The sequence below is a fragment of the Cydia amplana genome, chromosome 13, assembly GCF_948474715.1.
Source record: "Cydia amplana chromosome 13, ilCydAmpl1.1, whole genome shotgun sequence".
NCBI lineage: Eukaryota > Metazoa > Arthropoda > Insecta > Lepidoptera > Tortricidae > Cydia > Cydia amplana.
Window position 1 is genome coordinate 16,927,320 of NC_086081.1, and position 18,829 is coordinate 16,946,148.

The 18,829-nt window shown below is 36.5% G+C and overlaps 1 protein-coding gene across 2 annotated transcripts in view; it reads left to right on the plus strand.

Moving 5' to 3' along the window:
• The window catches only part of LOC134653565 (connectin-like), a 75,296-nt gene that overhangs the window by 50,428 nt on the left and 6,039 nt on the right, over window positions 1-18,829 (plus strand). The window contains exon 2 of one of the 2 annotated variants that reach the window (XM_063508949.1): window positions 11,580-12,635. In XM_063508949.1, coding sequence (XP_063365019.1) covers window positions 11,603-12,635 — 1,033 coding nt within the window. In that variant the 5' untranslated portion in view covers window positions 11,580-11,602. Of the gene's footprint in view, window positions 1-11,516; window positions 12,636-18,829 lie in introns of those variants that run through there. The other variant, XM_063508950.1, reaches the window with a different exon arrangement.

Here is an 18,829-nt window from a genome sequence, read left to right on the forward strand (position 1 = left end):
GGTCTTTTTCTTGGCCAAGATTTTTGAAGTGAAAACTTCTTTAGCGGCGCTGGGCAATTTTTGAGGTGGGGAAAAAATGATAAACTCGAGACAGCGTAAGGCGATCACGTGACCGTAAGATTTAGAAGGCCACTCATTTAAATGGCATTTAAATCAATAAAGAAAAACTCAATGACATTACATGAAAAAGGTTCTAATCAGTATAAATACCTAAATAAAATGTAAGCTTTTTTCGACATACCTAATCATAATTTTGACATAGAAACAATGCAATGTAATATTAAAACTAACTAGCTAAGATTATAAAATTGATGTACCTTAATTTTTTTTTTCCAATGACTAGAAAAAAAGGCTTTTTTATTTATTTTATTTATTATTAGGATTTAGAATACTAATTTAAGGTCTAAAATCTTACTGCAGATATTAAGGCGTGGCGCAAGCTTATGAAGGGCAAAACCTCTGGGGAGCCTCAAGACAACAAAAACAACAAAGTTTTATCTTTTAAGGAAACTTTTAAACATTTAGATACAACAGGGTAATTGAAAACCCTCCAACATTCCCCTGAGCCTGAAATATTCTAACGGGACATCACTACCAGTAGACATTGTGTGGCCTAAGCCAGGAGATTTACGACCAGTTGCATGACTTGTGTTTACTTGTGCTTAAACTAGCTATAGATAAGTACTGCGAGAGCTGGCTGTGTTAGATTTCACAATTTTGTTCAACGTCTATATTTAAATAGGTATTCATACAGCCATGACTAAAGGCAGGTTGTCTTTAGTTAGCATCCATATTTTTCCGTACAAAACCGTCCTTTTTAGGATTCCGTAGCCAAATGGCAAAAACGGAACCCTTATAGATTCGTCATGTCTGTCTGTCTGTCTGTCTGTCTGTCTGTCTGTCTGTCTGTCTGTCTGTCTGTCTGTCTGTCTGTCTGTCTGTCTGTCTGTCCGTCCGTATGTCACAGCCACTTATACTGTTGAAACTTGGTCAGTAGATGTATTCTGTGAACTGCATTAAGATTTTCACACAAAAATAGAAAAAAATATTTTTTGGTGGTTCCCCATACTTAGAACTGAAACTCAAAAAAAAATTTTTCGTCATACCCATACGTGTGTGGTATCTCTATGGATAGGTCTTCAAAAATGATATTGAGGTTTCTAATATCATTTTTTTCTAAACTGAATAGTTTGCGCGAGAGACGCTTCCAAAGTGGTAAAATGTGTCCGTCCCCCCCCCCCGCCCTGTAACTTCTAAAATAAGAGAATGATAAAACTAAAAAAAATATATGAAATATATGAAATATATGATTACCATGCAAACTTCCACCGAAAATTAGTTTGAACGAGATCTAGTAAGTAGTTTTTTTTAATACGTCATAAATCCCCTAAATACGGAACCCTTCATGGGCGAGTCCGACTCGCACTTGGCCGCTTTTATTACCATGGCTCAGCTGTATTTCTCATTATATAATTATATATTTTACACGCACGTGCTTCGGCCAGTTTTAATGAAAACTTCACTCTGACATGATATAAAAGGGTAAACCGGGTGACTTTGAAAGACAGGGGGGACTTTAAAATTTCAGTTTTTAAGCCATAACATATTTTTATACGGGATCTTTTTGGTAGTACAACAATTCATATTAATCTAACTTGTTACAAAAACATATATAGTTTTAAAAGTATGTAAGTATTAAGTAACCCCAACCACTCCTAAAGTCGCCCCGCTTTACGTAACTTTTTCCTGACATTCAGGTATTAAACTCCTAAAAGAGATATTTTTATCCACATTAAATAACAACACAACTTTTCATAGAGCTAACTGAAAATAAACCCCGCTTAAGGTAAAATAAATACTACTATTACTCAGTGGTCTACACGAGTGCTTTATTAAATGCACTGCACCAACGGGCTACACATAAAATGCGAGTACTACATGACAATGACATTCTTTTGTCCCGGACCACAGAATAAATAATAGTACTAAGTACAGAAGTCTCACTCTCTAACAAAACGCGTCTGTTACGATCAGCACAGATATGGCCGCTAGGTGGCGACAGCGCCACGCGCGGCTTATGGCTTTCCCCAAAATTGGGGCCGAACGGATGTACTTTTAGCTACCTGTAGCAAAGCGACGACATCGCGGAGTGAGACACGCCTGCCCTGACCCGCTTTTCTTGGATGTTGTTCCAGCCTATATGTATTTATGTAGTAGGTACTTAGGTAGTATGTTTAGTTTGTTGTCTAAATTACCTCAAAGATGTCGTTGTTCTCGGCACAAAATAGATAAGCTAGTCTTTCATAGAGCCTATATAAGAAACTGTCACATATCGGAAAAAATGATTGGTGACGTAGCAACTTGTTTAAACAGATTTTGTTTGTTGTTCTGTATTAATTTATTTTAAAACTAATGTAAGTTTTATATCTGAGCAGGTATAGTTTTTATGAATCTTGGGCTCATAATATATTGGTTTGTTTGAGACAAGTGGTAGGTAAGTGATGGATTTAACGCCAGTTGTCTAGGATGTTTAGTTGCCCGCTATATGTTATAACGTATAAGCATTTATTTAATCCTTTCACTGAGAGTAAGTATACATTATATTCTTGACTTGTTTACGATATTATTTATCTAAATGTAAATATTATGAATATTGTGAATATTATGAAGATAGAGCGACAGAGATAATACGTATTTTTAAATAGGACTTGAGAAGCTGAATCCTAGTAGGATAGTTTGTTTATCTCTAGTCTACTGCCTTGACTGCGACATAATATTTATTACGCTATATTATACTTTGATACATAGATTTTCTCTACTCGAAATTAAAGTTTTTATATACATATATGATATTGTTGCCTGTCTATAGCCCGGATGGACGTGTTAACAATACTAAAAGAAAAGTTTGCATAATAGTAACAGTAACAAAATATTTTGTTATTACTTACAGAAAAAGCGGCCAAGTGCGAGTCGGACTCGCCCGTGAAGGGTTCCGTATTTAGGAGATTTATGACGTATTAAAAAAAAACTACTTGCTAGATCTCGTTCAAACCAATTTTCGGTGGAAGTTTACATGGTAATGTACATCATATATTTTTTTTAGTTTTATCATTCTCTTATTTTAGAAGTTAGGGGGGGGGGACACACATTTTACCACTTTGGAAGTGTCTCTCGCGCAAACTATTCAGTTTAGAAAAAAATTATATTAGAAACCTCAATATCATTTTTGAAGACCTATCCATAGATACCCTACACGTATGGGTTTGATGAAAAAAAAAATTTGAGTTTCAGTTCGAAGTATGGGGAACCCCAAAAATTTATTGTTTTTTTTCTATTTTTGTGTGAAAATCTTAATGCGGTTCACAGAATACATCTACTTACCAAGTTTCAACAGTATAGTTCTTATAGTTTCGGAGAAAAGTGGCTGTGACATACGGACGGACAGACAGACGGACAGACAGACAGACAGACAGACATGACGAATCTATAAGGGTTCCATTTTTTGCCATTTGGCTACGGAACCCTAAAAATGGGACTTGCGAACTATGCATGTATGTATTTACCTATTACAAAATGTGTTTGGTTTTTTTAACAATATCTGTGAGGTTAAGGCCGCGTTTTGGACTGCCCGTGTATTTAAAAATACTGCCCCTCCGCTTTTAACGCAGTAAAGACTTGCACTCTGAAATGTAATGTAACAATGGAAAGCTGACTTACAAGGTAAATAATATAGTAGACTAAACCAATTACGCGCTAGGATTACACAAAAAATGCATTTTTCACTTCTGTTGCCGGTTTTTTTTTTAATTTAACAACCTGGCTACAGCGTTGTCGGCTTAAAGGATTTAAAAATAGAAGTTCAGAGTGTTCAGACCCGCCTCGGGATTATAACTAGTGCATGGTGAAACAATTTTAAAGCAGAACATTATACAAGTTTTTATCCGCGTTTTTTAAAACTTTCTAAGTCTTAAAACTACAGTTCAGAATTTCTTTTTCATTTAGCTATACGTTCTAGTTACTGAAAGTTTTCATAAGCTACGCTTTTTAGAAAGAAAAATGACGTCATAAAGGCGTGTTATTAAAATAAGCGTGTCGAAATTTTAACACTTAAAATTGGAAAGGCCATATATCAGGGTTAAAATTTATAAATTGTTAGTTACCGCGTAAAGTTGCGGTTAGTGTTCATATTTTTATAGTTTCTGGTGAGTTTCTGAATATTAGAGACTATATTTGGACCGTCGTCGATCATTTTCATTTAAGTCGTTCTTTAAATCGCGACTTAAGTTGTGTTCAGGTCACGTCTGTCATTTTTCTGACAAAATGTACGGCGTTTGACATTGACCAGTTTTGTGACGATTACTAACAGGCAGACTATGTTTAACCGGTTTATATAAATATGTAGTTCCAGGCGAACCATACCGTTTAGTTTCCTCTTCTTACCGGTAAGGAAAGAAAAGTATTTTTTTGTTCACGTACCAATTAAACGGTTTCTGAATGGACGAAATAATATAACGGTTTTATTGGAACGATTATTAACAAAGTACTCTCATTTCAATACCGGTTCCGAGCCCTGATTGGTATAATATTATTCACGAAAACGACGACTTAGAAGGAAAAAAGTCAAATATGTAACGCAAAAGTAATATTTGTAATCATTTTATTTTCCTTATACAGGCAAATAAGGTTACTAAAGTAAGTATAATTATATTTTCTTATTACTTTTCTGTTTGACTGGAGTTGTTAGCTCTCCCATTTAAAAAAGTAGTATCTCAGGACATATCTTTAGTCACATACGACCTTATTGTACGTGAAACAGATTTAAGGGCCTCACGGACCGGGATTATGCCATCTGATTCATTACAGGAGCTCATCTGGTGTAAAATACGGGAAACGTAATTAATTATCTAATATATTTCAGTCAATGTACAATATTTTTAAAGAAATGTATTTAATAAACAATAAATTAAGGTTCCTTCGCTAAAGAACGCCCGGTTCTTAAGTTGACCTACTTTCAATATTTCATACTTTTATAAACGTAAAGGGATTCAAATTTTACATCCATATTCGCTAGCACCATAGACAAAAATGCAAGTTCATATTAAACATTACCGGGGATTGGATGTTTTTATTTTTACCGGGAAATCCATGCTAGCCATGTTATCGGCTACGACGTAGCGTTACGACCGTAGCTCAGCAGTGAATGTGACAGCGAATGCCTTGCATCTATCCCTTTTAGTTATGTAACCACTAACATAACCGTCACTCTAATTCTCCCAAGCCTTTCGCATTTTGTTGAAACTTAGGCCCGTAAGCACCTTAATGTTTCTGCTAATGCTTCTACTTCTACACACAAGTTTTATTGTGTAAGTTGTGTAAAGCGGCCATTCCGAGTCGAAACCAAAATGCTGCGGTGTTGGCAATTCCAGTTGCTGACCGAGTCCTACGCTTGAAATCCACATTTACACGTGTTCTTCTCTCTCACTGAGCGTAAGCGTGAGCGAGATGGATGTGCGTGCTCGAGATATCATGTTTTTGAATTTTAATTTGTTTAAAGTTTAACGAAAAAAGTAATAGATGAGTTTGAGAGAAAAAAAATTGCGCATTTTTAGAAGCTTATTTAATTGTTACAAACTAGTTTTAAAGTGCGTGTTAGACCTATGTTCGTCGTATTTTTTTTCTATAGAGCGAAAGTCAAATAATCAGGATTCGAACTCTTTATTCAGTGTATCAGAGAATCCATTGTTACCGGTTCATATTAGCGACCGACTCGCCAGCACGACTCTAACCGGTTGGAATTAGATACCCAAGCTAGAAACTTGTCTCCATGCTGGTGCAGTGACATATGTGCAGTTTTACTTGTTTCTCACGTGACATGGAAACGAGGGCCCTGTTTCATGAAAAATCTCATAAAATAAGAAACTGACATCATTTTAATTATAGTAGTTTATGTGTCTGGTGCATAATGAAAGGCATTAAAATACGAATGATGGTTTATGAAACGGCCTGAAAGAGTGAATGAGTTTACACGCCGGTGAGTGTTTTTTAATGCCTAATTATACCGTTACATCTATTGAGTTACACTACACAAAGAAAAAAAGTGTCCCAAGTTTTTCATAAAAAATTTGGGTGCCAGTTTTGTGACTCTCCATACAAAAAGTATGTGAAAATGCGTCACAAATCTGTCATTTGTATTTGACACTTTTTTCTCCTTTTTAAATCGAAAATGTTCGTGCTTCTCAGTAGCAATAACCCAAAAGTAAAAAAAAAATGTTAAATTTTTAACCGAAAATGCTCTTCAATCATCTCACGGAAGTAACAGGTACCTCATTACTATTTCGGAACTATATAAGTTATACATTTTATACATTACATAATGCATAAAGTTTTCGATGCATGCTCCCTACATCGATTACCTATCGATAAAGTTTGACTCGATAAGTTATGCCGCCCGAGGCAAACCTGGTTAGCGACATCAAAGGCGCAGGGAATTTAGTTCCGAGGCTACATTTTGGTGGCGTTCTCCTTTACTTGTGGAAGTGTTACAATGTGGTTAGCGTGCTCTTAAAAATATAAGATGATTGCGGACAGAGTTGATGGGCTGTATTTAAATAACTGCTGCATGACTCATATTGTGCGCAAGAATAGGTGAGTGGGCGGATTTTTTTTATACTGCTCGTTGAGAGAATCTGCCTATTCATATATTTATTTATGAGAAACAATTTTGTAAATAGTTAGTTGTAGATCATTTTGTATATTATACTAACATTAGCCTTAAGATAGATACTGTCACTAACACATTGAATTGATCCAAGTTGGTCGCAAATAAATGAATTTATTATTATTATTTATAAGCCGATTTTTATTTCCTTGTCCTTTCTTTTTAATTAGACGAGCTCCTAATTTTGGGTCAAAGAAAATGTATACCTATTGTTATTTTCATTGCATTGACATACGGTGACATTGCATTTATATTGTACAGAATAGGTTGTCTCAAAGAGATCGCTTTTTAGCGATAAGACCTCCTGTTGTTGCCTGTCTTTATATACATATTATGTATCTCTCTGTATTTTTTTAGGTTAATAAATAGGATTGTATTTCATTTCACTTCATTTCACTTCATTTCACTTCATTTCACTTCATTTCACTTCATTTCACTTCATTTCACTTCATTTCACTTCATTTCACTTCATTTCACTTCATTTCACTTCATTTCACTTCATTTCACTTCATTTCACTTCATTTCACTTCATTTCACTTCATTTCACTTCATTTCACTTCATTTCACTTCATTTCACTTCATTTCACTTCATTTCACTTCATTTCACTTCATTTCACTTCATTTCACTTCATTTCACTTCATTTCACTTCATTTCACTTCATTTCACTTCATTTCACTTCATTTCACTTCATTTCACTTCATTTCAATTCATTTCACTTCATTTCACTTCATTTCACTTCATTTCACTTCATTTCATTTCATTTCATTTCATTTCATTGTATTGTATTGTATTGTATTGCATTGCATTGCATTGGAACTCTATTTATTCACCAAATTTCCGAATTTCATCTTATTACCGATAAGTTACCCATTGCCCGAGGCAAGCAAACACATTTAGAGACACCAAAGGCTCAGGGAATTTAGTTATGACTATCACGTTGTAAGTTATGATACAGATATACATATATGTAAATATAAAGCTACGGAGCACAATTTTATTACCCAGTGGGGAGCAAAGTAGCCACATTTTACGGAACCTACTTATTTATAAATACAAATATTATACATAATATAAACGCTCGAATGCCCTATCGTATCTATCAATTTGCTCAAGTTACGATAAGATACGAGTTAGTTACGTAACCCGAGGCAGGCCAACCAGTATAGTAACATCAAAGGCTCGGTTTAGTTTTCTGGTTACATTTTGGCGGAAATGGTACAATGCGGTTTGATGGATGACAAGACAGTGTTATTTTTAGCTTGTAAATGAAGTAGCTAAATTGCTTTGTCACTAAAGACGGGGATTGTTAAAAGCGTTGGTTTAATTTTCAAAACCAGCGTCCCTGTTGGGTTGTTCCGTACCCAAAGGGTAAAAACGGGACCCTATTACTAAGCCTCCGCTGTCCGTCTGTCTGTCACCAGGCTGTACATGAACCTTGATAGCTAGGCAGTTGAAATTAGGCAGGCAGATGATGTATTTCTGTTGCCGCTATGACAACAAATACTAAAAACAGAATATAATCAATATTTAAGTGGGGCTCCCATACAACAAACGTGATTTTTGCCGTTTTTTGCGAAATGATACGGAACCCTTCGTACGCGAGTCCGACTCGCACTTGGCCGTTTTTTTTTAAATATAAATTTAGTTACATACCAAAGTACCTATGTCTTATATTTTCTGACAGCCTAGCATGACTTGCGCGAGTTACTTTTACTCACTACTTGAAGTTGCGAAAGACAACGCAAGGCAAGCATGACGAAGCATGATGAAGTGAGGCATGAAAACCGTCAGATATTTAGTATTACACCCTGTTTATACACATATATTTTGTACACTTTGTCATGATCATGAAAAATACTTATTTGGTGTAAAACATGAAACTTAATCTGTAAAACATCTTATTCTAACACCAAAATTACCTAATGCCGTTGCTCGTTTTACATTTTTAAAGCTTAATAAGGTTATTGTGAGGTCTATAGCTCACCGAACCACTAGTATTTAATACATCTATAGTGTAAGCAGGCTAGATTATAAACACTAAGAGGTTATCTGCTATCGAAGGTTCTAAGAACAACACAACGCAAACAAATTAATTTTGCTAAAATCACTCTCAGAACAAATATACCTAATTAAAAAAATTTAGAACAAATTTTTATAGCAACAAGACGAATTTAAGCAAAAACAAACATTATAGGTAACCTCGTTCTAAAAGAAAAACAAACAATAGGTACGGCGAAAACAAATACTGAAATGGAAAATTTACTAAAGAAAGGCTGAAGATTTTTGTTTGATCTATACTAAGCGGAATACCTAAACTTTCCAGATGGGGAACACAAGGTCGAACGTTTGCTCGTTTTTTGCAAAAAACGCCGAATCACTTCCGCCGTAAAAGCCTCAAGGTTGTATAAAAAATGGAAAGAAAAACGTTTAAGTTTAGGACAATGACAATATAGGTAAAGAACTGGTAAATAATGGTTGTAGGTTTGGTGATAAACGCCGTTTCAAGTAATTTACCTTCCTAATGAATACCTATTATTATATAGTCGATGGAGAGTTAGTCGTAAAAAGGTAGGTTTTTTTTCTTTAATAAATGTAACACCTTGAATACTCGTATCGTGGACAAAGAGACACCGGTAACCAATAATTTAGAAAGCCACAAAATGCGTTTAGTTAACTATTTCTACCATTATCAATTGATCCCAAGGATCTGCTCGCAGCTATTTATTGCTGCAGATGAAACTAGCAGGCCAGCAAAAGGCTTTCTAAAACTACCGATAAATACTCGCCATGAAGACGAATTGATGGGTACCTACCTAATATGCGAGTACAACAGCCATATTCGAACTTTAATATACGTTAAATATTAGATATCTATTAGACATCACCAAGATATGTCAGTGTCAAACAAGTGTCAAAAGTGACGTTTCTTCAAACAGAAACTGATAGATATCTAGTTCAAAATCCGAATCGGGCCCCTGGCGAGATGCATATAGAAAGTAAGTTACGTAGACATGAGCGAACATGTCAATGGGCCGTATTCGGATTTTGAACTAGATATCTATTAGATATCTATTAGACATCATCAAGATATGTCAGTGTCAAACAAGTGTCAAAATTTACGTTTTTGTTTGAAGAAATGTCACTTTTGACACTTGTTTGACACTGACATATCTTGATGATGTCTAATAGATATCTAATATTTGACGTATCTTAAAGTCCGAATATGGCTGAATGTCAAAACAAAATTGGTAGGCAGGTGTCTCTCGTAATAAAGTCAATTCGTCTCATTTTTACCATGCATTCATTAAATTCCATAGCGTATGTTGAATCAGTTAAGGGCTTCATATGAAGCGAGCTCCCTAGGGCGAAAGTAATTTGATTGACTGACAGTCGAAATGTCGGTAAATGATTTCACTTTGCCCCGGCTCCAAATGTCGAGAGTATTATCTTGCCTCCATCAGAATTGGAAGGGTGTTGACAGTTTTTGTCATACGTTGCTTTGACAGTTATCTAATTTTCAGATTTTCGATATCCGGTTGAACTTCAAAATGGCGAAGTCGTCTGGAGAATGTTTTTCTTTTGTTTTTTTTTCTAGCTTTGATAGCTAACATTGATAGCTTATGCAGTAAACTAATGTGGAAGTGTGCAGCTAATGAAAAATTTATGTTGTAACGCGTTTAATAATTGTTTAGTCAACACCTGGCAAACCATCGTGGATATTTGTAAAGTCCAGGGGCCCGTTTCTTAAAAGCTTGTAACTCGTAATACAAGTGGAAGTCCCTTTCTAACAAAATCTGTCAAAAAGTGACATCCCCACAAAGTGACGGGCCCCAGTTATCACTGTACACAACGTCATGTTCAATGAGCACACTTTTGATATTGGCGAAATCGTTATATAAAAAAAAACATACAACCGAATTGATAACCTCCTCCTTTTAGATTTGGAAGTCGGTTAATAAAATTGATCTTTCAACCTGAACGCTGGCAAAATTGTTCCACTAGACCATAAAGAAAAAAATACATAGAGTGCTCACTCCATACATCAGTTTTAGTACCAAAAAGACTATTAGCATCTAGCATCGAGTAGCGGAACTATCAGTACTGATAGTTCCGCTACTCGATGCTAGATGTAGACACTGAAATTAATAGTCTGAACTGATGTATGGAGTGAGCACTCTTGTCTTATTTATTTCTCTATGACTAGACAGATGCCTTTATTTCTAATTGAACTGTTGTTGATCTCATATTCACTTGGTATTATGAACCTACTCTTTTTGCCTCGCGCAGGTATAAAATTAGACTGATAAAATAATTCGCCCAACTCTTTTGAGTAATTAAAAAAAGAACTGAACTTAAGTAATACTTAAAACAATAAAATTTGATTCGTATTCTAAAACCGATTTTGTTGTTACCAACACCTGTTAGCCGGTGTAACACATAGTTTGGAAGTTCCAGTTTTTGTATAAGTATTAGTAACAAAACATTCTAGTACTGTTACAAAAACATAACTTTCAGTGTAGGCAGACAAGCGAAACCGATATGCCAATTAGAGTAATATCATAACATTATATTATTTTTAACTGAATGCCGCTGCTGTTTTTTTATTTATTTAGGTAAACTAACAATCACTGCAGCAGATACAACAATATATACAAGTAGCCAACGCTATTTGCCACTAAACGTACATACAACATATTAAGGCATTTACAATGATGCCTACATTTTAGTATTTTTTTTCAAACACCTTCCCTCAATTACTTATTTTCCTTTAACGGAACAATACAATAATTGCCTCACATAAAAACCTCAGCCCTTCGTCTTCACGGTTATTATGCAATTAACAATAATTCATTGTTACAGGTAACAATAAAACCGGTATCGAAATGGAGCAGATAACAAAACACCTCGTAATTATGGCGGCGCTAACGATAGCCCAGCCCGCCATCACCGCCAAGGACGACCACAGCATAGAGTATTACCACATGCCAGTGTTCACCAACATCTGTGACATCGTCGACAGGAGATCCCTAGTCCACTGCTACTGTGACAGCACCAAACCAAAGATGGCCACCCGAGCAGACTGCTGGATATTCACCGGAGGAATCGCCCCAGAAGACCCCATCTGGCCAAACTTCTCCTCCCAGTCTGAATTAGAACACTTGATGTTCAACGTTCGATCAGATGAAGCTCTAACCTTCATACCCGCCAAAGCCATCGTTAGACTCGAAAGACTCAAACACATATCTATACAATTTGGAACGATACAAAGTATACCACCTTATGCGTTCACCAACTCATCTACTTTAAGACAAATCAGCTTAAGATCCAACAAAATATCAATCCTGGAGCGACATTCATTCGCACAAATGATGATGCTGTCCAATCTAAGTTTGGACGACAATCAAATCACGGAACTTAGACGCGACGTATTCTTCGGACTGCCTAATTTACATGTCTTACATTTATCAAATAATAATCTAAGTTTGATCCACGAGGGATGCTTCAAACATCTGAACAATTTAATAGAGTTGAAACTGGATTTGAATTCCATATCAGTTGTTACGAGGGAAATGTTTGAAGGGCTGGAGAATCTGTCTCGTTTAAATTTGAGGAGCAATCGTTTGACTATGATAGGTAATTTGGCGTTTAGTGAGCTCTGGGGCTTGAAAGATCTAATGCTGGACAACAACGCTATCGAGTACGTCTCGGAACGTGCGTTCGGAGGTCTGACGCAGCTGCGGAAACTTACAATCTCCGGAAACAAATTGACGGCTTTCTACGAGGACATTCTCGAAGATATAAGGAGCCTAATAGTATTAGATATGAGGGACAACCTCCTGGAGTCGATGTCTTATGAAACCATTAGGCCGGTCGTCGAGAACGGGAAATCCGCTTCGAAAGCGGTTTACTTGGACGGTGAGTTCAAATTTTATACTTTGGATCTTATAAGGATAGGGTAATCTTACTTTCATTTGCATCCTAGAGTACAGTATTGTCACATCTTCTTCCTCGCGTTATCCCGGCATTTTGCCACGGCTCATGGGAGCCTGGGGTCCGCTTGACAACTAATCCCAAGAATTGACGTAGGCACTAGTTTTTACGAAAGCGACTGCCATCTGACCTTCCAACCCAGAGGGGAAACTAGGCCTTATTGGGATTATTCCGGTTTCCTCACGATGTTTTCCTTCACCGAAAAGCAACTGGTAAATATCAAATTATATTTCGTACATAAGTTCCGAAAAACTCATTGGTACGAGCCGGGGTTTCAACCCGCGACCTCCGGATTGAAAGTCGCACGCTCTTACCGCTAGGCCTTATAGGATTAGGTAAATCTATTTAAACATGTGAGACGCTGAAAAAGGCTAGATTTGCTCTAAAAGCCTGAAAGCGTCCTTAAATATCCTAATCTATCAGTATACAAACAATTGACGAAAAGATTCAATCTTATGCGAATATATACAGTAAGCATTTAGGGTAAAGCAGTAAGTTACCGCCTACTTATAATATGTGTTTTTGCTCTTCGATAGTAATAAATAATGTTAAGCTACAATATTTTATCGTACTTCAGACGAATACATAGTAACCGATATGTGTTTTTGCTCTACACATGCTTAGATAAAATATAATATATTTTTGGAAGGAATATCATTTGGTTGGCGAGACTAACTTACGATATTTTCGTGACCTAAGAATACGAGTAGGCACCTAAATACGCGCCGCCGCTGCCAGCAAAGTTAGGTAGGTTAGGATAAACGTGCTTAATATTATTAAAAAAAGTATTTAAATATACAGATGTTTAAAATATGAATAGACTTTAAAAACGCAAATTCTTGTTTGCACGTTTTCTTTTAAACTTTCAACACATTTGAGTAATGACTTAGTTCACGTTAGGACAAAAGTTAAACGTAATTTTGTGAATAATTCTCGCTTTGTTTTATTATATGGCGAGAGCACAATATAATTTGTAAGTATTTGTTCTGACTGTGCTAATATAAGCTTAACATGGCAAAGAATGCGCGTAAATATAATCCAGTTATTCGGTGCGGTGGTTGTCTCACGATAAATCACGCTGCGGGCGAGTAAGTGATGTTCCAATCCTCTCCCGGGATTATTCCCGGAAAATTGCTCATATTGCCGAGAACTATAGGTAAATGTACATATTGTATTTTATAGAAACATCATTGTAAAGTAGCATTAACAAATTAATAAATAAATATTATGAGAAAATCTTATACAAATCGACTTCGTTCCACAGTAAGCTCAATTAGGCTTGTGTTGTGACTAGGCGAGGACGAAAACTTAAATAAATAGAAAACATCCATAGCTCAGGATTAAATATCATAATAAACACGCAAATAAAATGTCCTTCGGACCTGCGACCGCCTGTTTCGCAGGCAGGGTAACTAAATGACAAGAAGTGTCCCGTCCACGTATGCATTTCATAGTCACCATCTATCGGCCCAATTCGAACAATGCTTATAAGATGTCACCGTGATACGATACCGATATGTCAGTGTCAAAAGTAACATTTCAGCACAATATAATAATTTGAAAAAATAATTAAGAATTTAAAAGCAAGGTTTGTAGCAAAGTAGGCACCATTTACGACGGGTAAATCAATCTGTTTGCGATTGGCAAACGGCCGTCAGTCCCAAAGATACCGGCAATTTCCCAATGATCCCGTAACTGCCCAGCCCTGGGTCGGATCGTTCCTATATTTCACAAAGAGTCCCTATAAATTTTCGGGCGCCATCGAGTAGCGTTTTATTCGTAAACAGCGTTTCTTTATTAGCTGTTTCACAGCGTTTCTGTTGGTTATTCATGAATGAGCGTCCGGGTTTGGATGTTTAAAATTAACGGAGCATCCTTGGCCTAGTTCTGTCAAGTTTTGTGCTGAATGTATGTGATGTTTTTTAAACCTTTAGCCATATTTTGTTAGGTCATACTGTGGGACTAACACCGAAATCACAAAAAAAATTGCTGTTTTATATGGTATGCTAGTCAGATGTAGATATTTTGTATGGTAGAGCCAAGAATTTTCCGCGATATCGGGGTTGGTCCTATAATACTATAGTAATAGTAGTAAAACACTTTATAGTACAAAAAAGAAAAAAAAACAGGAAAACACTAATCATTAGTACAAAGGCGAACTTATCCCTTTAACGGATCACTTCCATATTAACAAAAAAGGAAAAAGGGAAAAAAGAGGGATAAGGGAGGGACGGGGGTTAAGGGATTCCATAGTAACAGTTGCTCAGTAGGTATGACCTATTTATTCACTTCGCAAACTGTGGAATGAAAAAAGATTCAGTATTTTAGCTAGTACCTATAACAATCATACTCTTCAATCATACCAATGAGTTTTACGGAACTTATGTACGAAATATCATTTGATATTTACCAGTCGCTTTTCGGTGAAGGAAAACATCATGAGGAAACCGGACTAATCCCAATAAGGACTAGTTTACCCCCTGGGTTGGAAGGTCAGATGGCAGTCGCTTTCGTAAAAAGTACTGCCTACGCCAATTCCTGGGATTAGTTGCCAAGCGGACCCCAGGCTCCCATGAGCCATGGCCAAATGCCGAGACAACGCGAGGAAGAAGAGAGACTCTTCCACGTAGTGTTTGTTATACAACTTATTTTAACCTTTGTGATGTGAAAGATATATTTCTTACTGTTTATTTGCTAAGAAAGTTAAACGTTTAACTGTTGACTAGGTCTGTCTCGTGGGCTCTGCATAGTCAGAAATACCAGAATATGATGCATGAGTTTCGTAAGTCGAGACTAATGCCCAAGAAACACTACGGAGAAAACTTATTAATAAGTAGTTTTTGCACGAAATTATTTATAACCTTATTTAGGGAACAAATCAAATTATTTTTATGAAATATTAAATATTGTGTTTTTAAGTAGTCACACAAAAAAATTAGCTTTTTCTATTTTGACTGTCCTTAACATTTTCTATGGGAGAGTAAATTTTTGTTCCGCGTCCTATAATAAAAGTTGCTCAGTATGACCTATACATTCAGCCCATAAATTATTGCAGGCGACTAAAAACAAATATCCTGTATGGTCTTGTTCCTGTTAAAAAGCAAGATTTATCGATATGACTTGGAAATCAAGTTCCTTACACGGTATTAAATCAGTTTTATTTCTAATGGCACTAAAGGAGATTTACGTTTAGGCATGAGCCTCGAATATTTATCATTCTTAGCGGGGTTACGGAAGTGAAGACGAATAAAAACTGAAGCGAGGGTCGGACGTACAGACGGGGCCCTTTTACATATATAATTATGGAAAAAAAAACCGGCCAAGTGCGAGTCGGACTCGCGCACGGAGGGTTCCGCACCATCTACAAAAAATAGAGCAAAACAAGCAAAACAACGGTCACCCATCCAAGTACTGACCCCGCCCGACGTTGCTTAACTTCGGTCAAAAATCACGTTTGTTGTATGGGAGCCCCACTTAAATCTTTGCCTGAGATACAGCCTGGTGACAGACGGACGGACGGACGGACGGACGGACGGACGGACGGACAGTGGAGTCTTAGTAATAGGGTCCCGTTTTTACCCTTTGGGTACGGAACCCTAAAAATCACTTCCTCGAGCGGAATTCGAAGCTGGCGGCCTAGCCAAGCTGACAATCGCTATCGCTTCGACAACGAAACGCTTTGTGTCCCTCTATCACTCTTCCATATTAGTGCGACAGTGACAGTTGCCTTTCGTTCGCTACGAAGCGTTAGCGTTTGTTATGTTGTCTACGGGGCCAGGCACCCTTTCGAAATACCAGCCGGATCGCTCTAATCGACTGCGCTTTCGAAATTTCATAGACTCCTATGCTTGTTTTGTTTTTTGTTGTGGTTGTGACATTAAATTTTTCGTTACAATTAAAGTTCAAATTATACGAGTACTTTATTCATGTAGGCCTAGAAACAAGCACTTATGAATAGTAGGTACTTATTACATATAATTATAATACAGATCAAATTCAATACCACATAACTAAAATAATAAAAATGATTCTGGGCTACTGGGCTATAACCGCAGAAATCGAAGTTCGTCAATTGCAGGCATTTTGCTCTGTCACTCTCATTACAATGAGAGTAAAAGAGAAAGATCCCCGCTATTTGCGAATTTCGATTTTCGCGGTAGACCACCAGTCCAGATGTTAGGGCACGTTCGAGTTGGCCTGTAGATCAAAACATGAAATATTCGCATATCAAACAATCAGAGTTAGATTGCTTCAATAACAATCAAACTGATTGTATGTCAATATTATAATAGGTATAGCATCTAAATGTTTACAAGGGAAATGGGGATCAAAAACTTTTCGAATATTCCTTTATAAATAGTAAGTATAGTAAATCCATTTGTAATGGATTTCTTGTCTGAGATTGGTCTGAGCTCTTTATCGTAAAATATACGCATCCATAAAATAATATCTAAAATTGTCTGATGTAAATCTTTTAAGTTTATAACAATACCGACATTTATTTTGTTCAACTTTGTGATGACTAAAATACCTTGCATTTATTTCAAAGAGAAGTGAAATAATTCATCCCTTGAGGGCCTTGAGCAAGTTTTGGGACTGGGACTTAGACTGTCGCTCTTTTAACTAAGCCTGTCATAACCTAATCAGTTAGGTACTTATACTGGGTGGCGCCTGTAACACGAGCAAATAATTAAAACCTGGATTATACTCCTCAACGGTGACACTTTTGTTAAATAAATAAAATATCGTTCCGTGCATTAAGTCCGACTCACGCTTGACTGCACATTTCTACTATATTTCCCTGTCATCTATGGGTAAAGAACTATTTTGTGATTTGTTTTGAAAATTTTTAGATCTAGTAGTTTCGGAGATAAAGGGGAATAGTCGGACAGACAGACAGACAGACAGAAAGACACACTAGTGATCCTATAAGGGTTCCGTTTTTTCCTTTTGAGGTACGGAACCCTAAAAATACCTCTCGCAGTGTCATTGACCGCTGGCATCATGGGCGGGACAGCATATTATCACGCCAATAGATAGGCCCAGGTGGGTCAATGGACGAAAATCCACGTGCTGAGTGTCCTTACTTTAGTAACTAAGGATCTAAGGAAGGAGGAAAAGTAGCAAAATTTGCATCATAAGTATTTAAAATTAATATTCAATAAAATAGTGGCTCTTAAATTATTATTTTTTTCAGGCATTTACAACCCATATATGTGTTAGTAACATACAAAATAAAAAGTAAAAATTAATGTTAAAAGATTTACAATTACATAAAAACCTAACATCCAAAATAACAAGGTACAGTGAGCTGCGAAATCGCATGGAGAAAATTATGAATGAATTCATTGATACAGTCGCCATGCACTTTTACGGCTGAATATAGTACTTTACTCTCGTCGTAAAAATTCCCAATAGATGTTATTTAGCGAAAGTGAAAGCAAAGACATTTCGCCACATTTTTATCTTGAACCACGAAACTTCCAAAGCCGCAAATACGACTTTTATGCGATCATAAATCATAATCCCTGTCATTGCGCCGGAATACGGACGGACGCGGCCGCGGGTTCGGATAAAACCCATTTTTCTTAGTTCAAACTATCTTGCAGCACTGCGGCAAATGTTTCTAGGGCTGTCGCGAGCTTTCAAGTAGAATAACTGGGTTGGAAAATTTGACTATGGACAGTTGGTTATGGACTTTTGATTTGAAAGCTTCTACGGTGATTTTTTTCGAATATGTGGGTTAGAAAATTTCACAGTTAAACGTTTTATATAGGTACTTGGAATGATCGGTGATTTTTGAAGCTTTTACGACTATCAACTTTAAGTGTCATTTTAAAGATACCGACGAGACTTATAAACACAGATCGGCGGGGGTGAGCTATTTTCCTTATAGGTAATATGACGTAAGACTTGTCAAATTATAAGGTAAATAGCACACCCCCGCCGATCTCTCAGATATCTCCATAAAAATTAAAAACGCGTTCTGACTAGATAGACAACACGCTCTGATATAGAACGCCATTATTGATTATTTGATAACAATGAAAACTGTTTCTAATAATACCTACATTATAGTTCTATTAGGTACCTACACACCCATTCAAATGTACAACTGA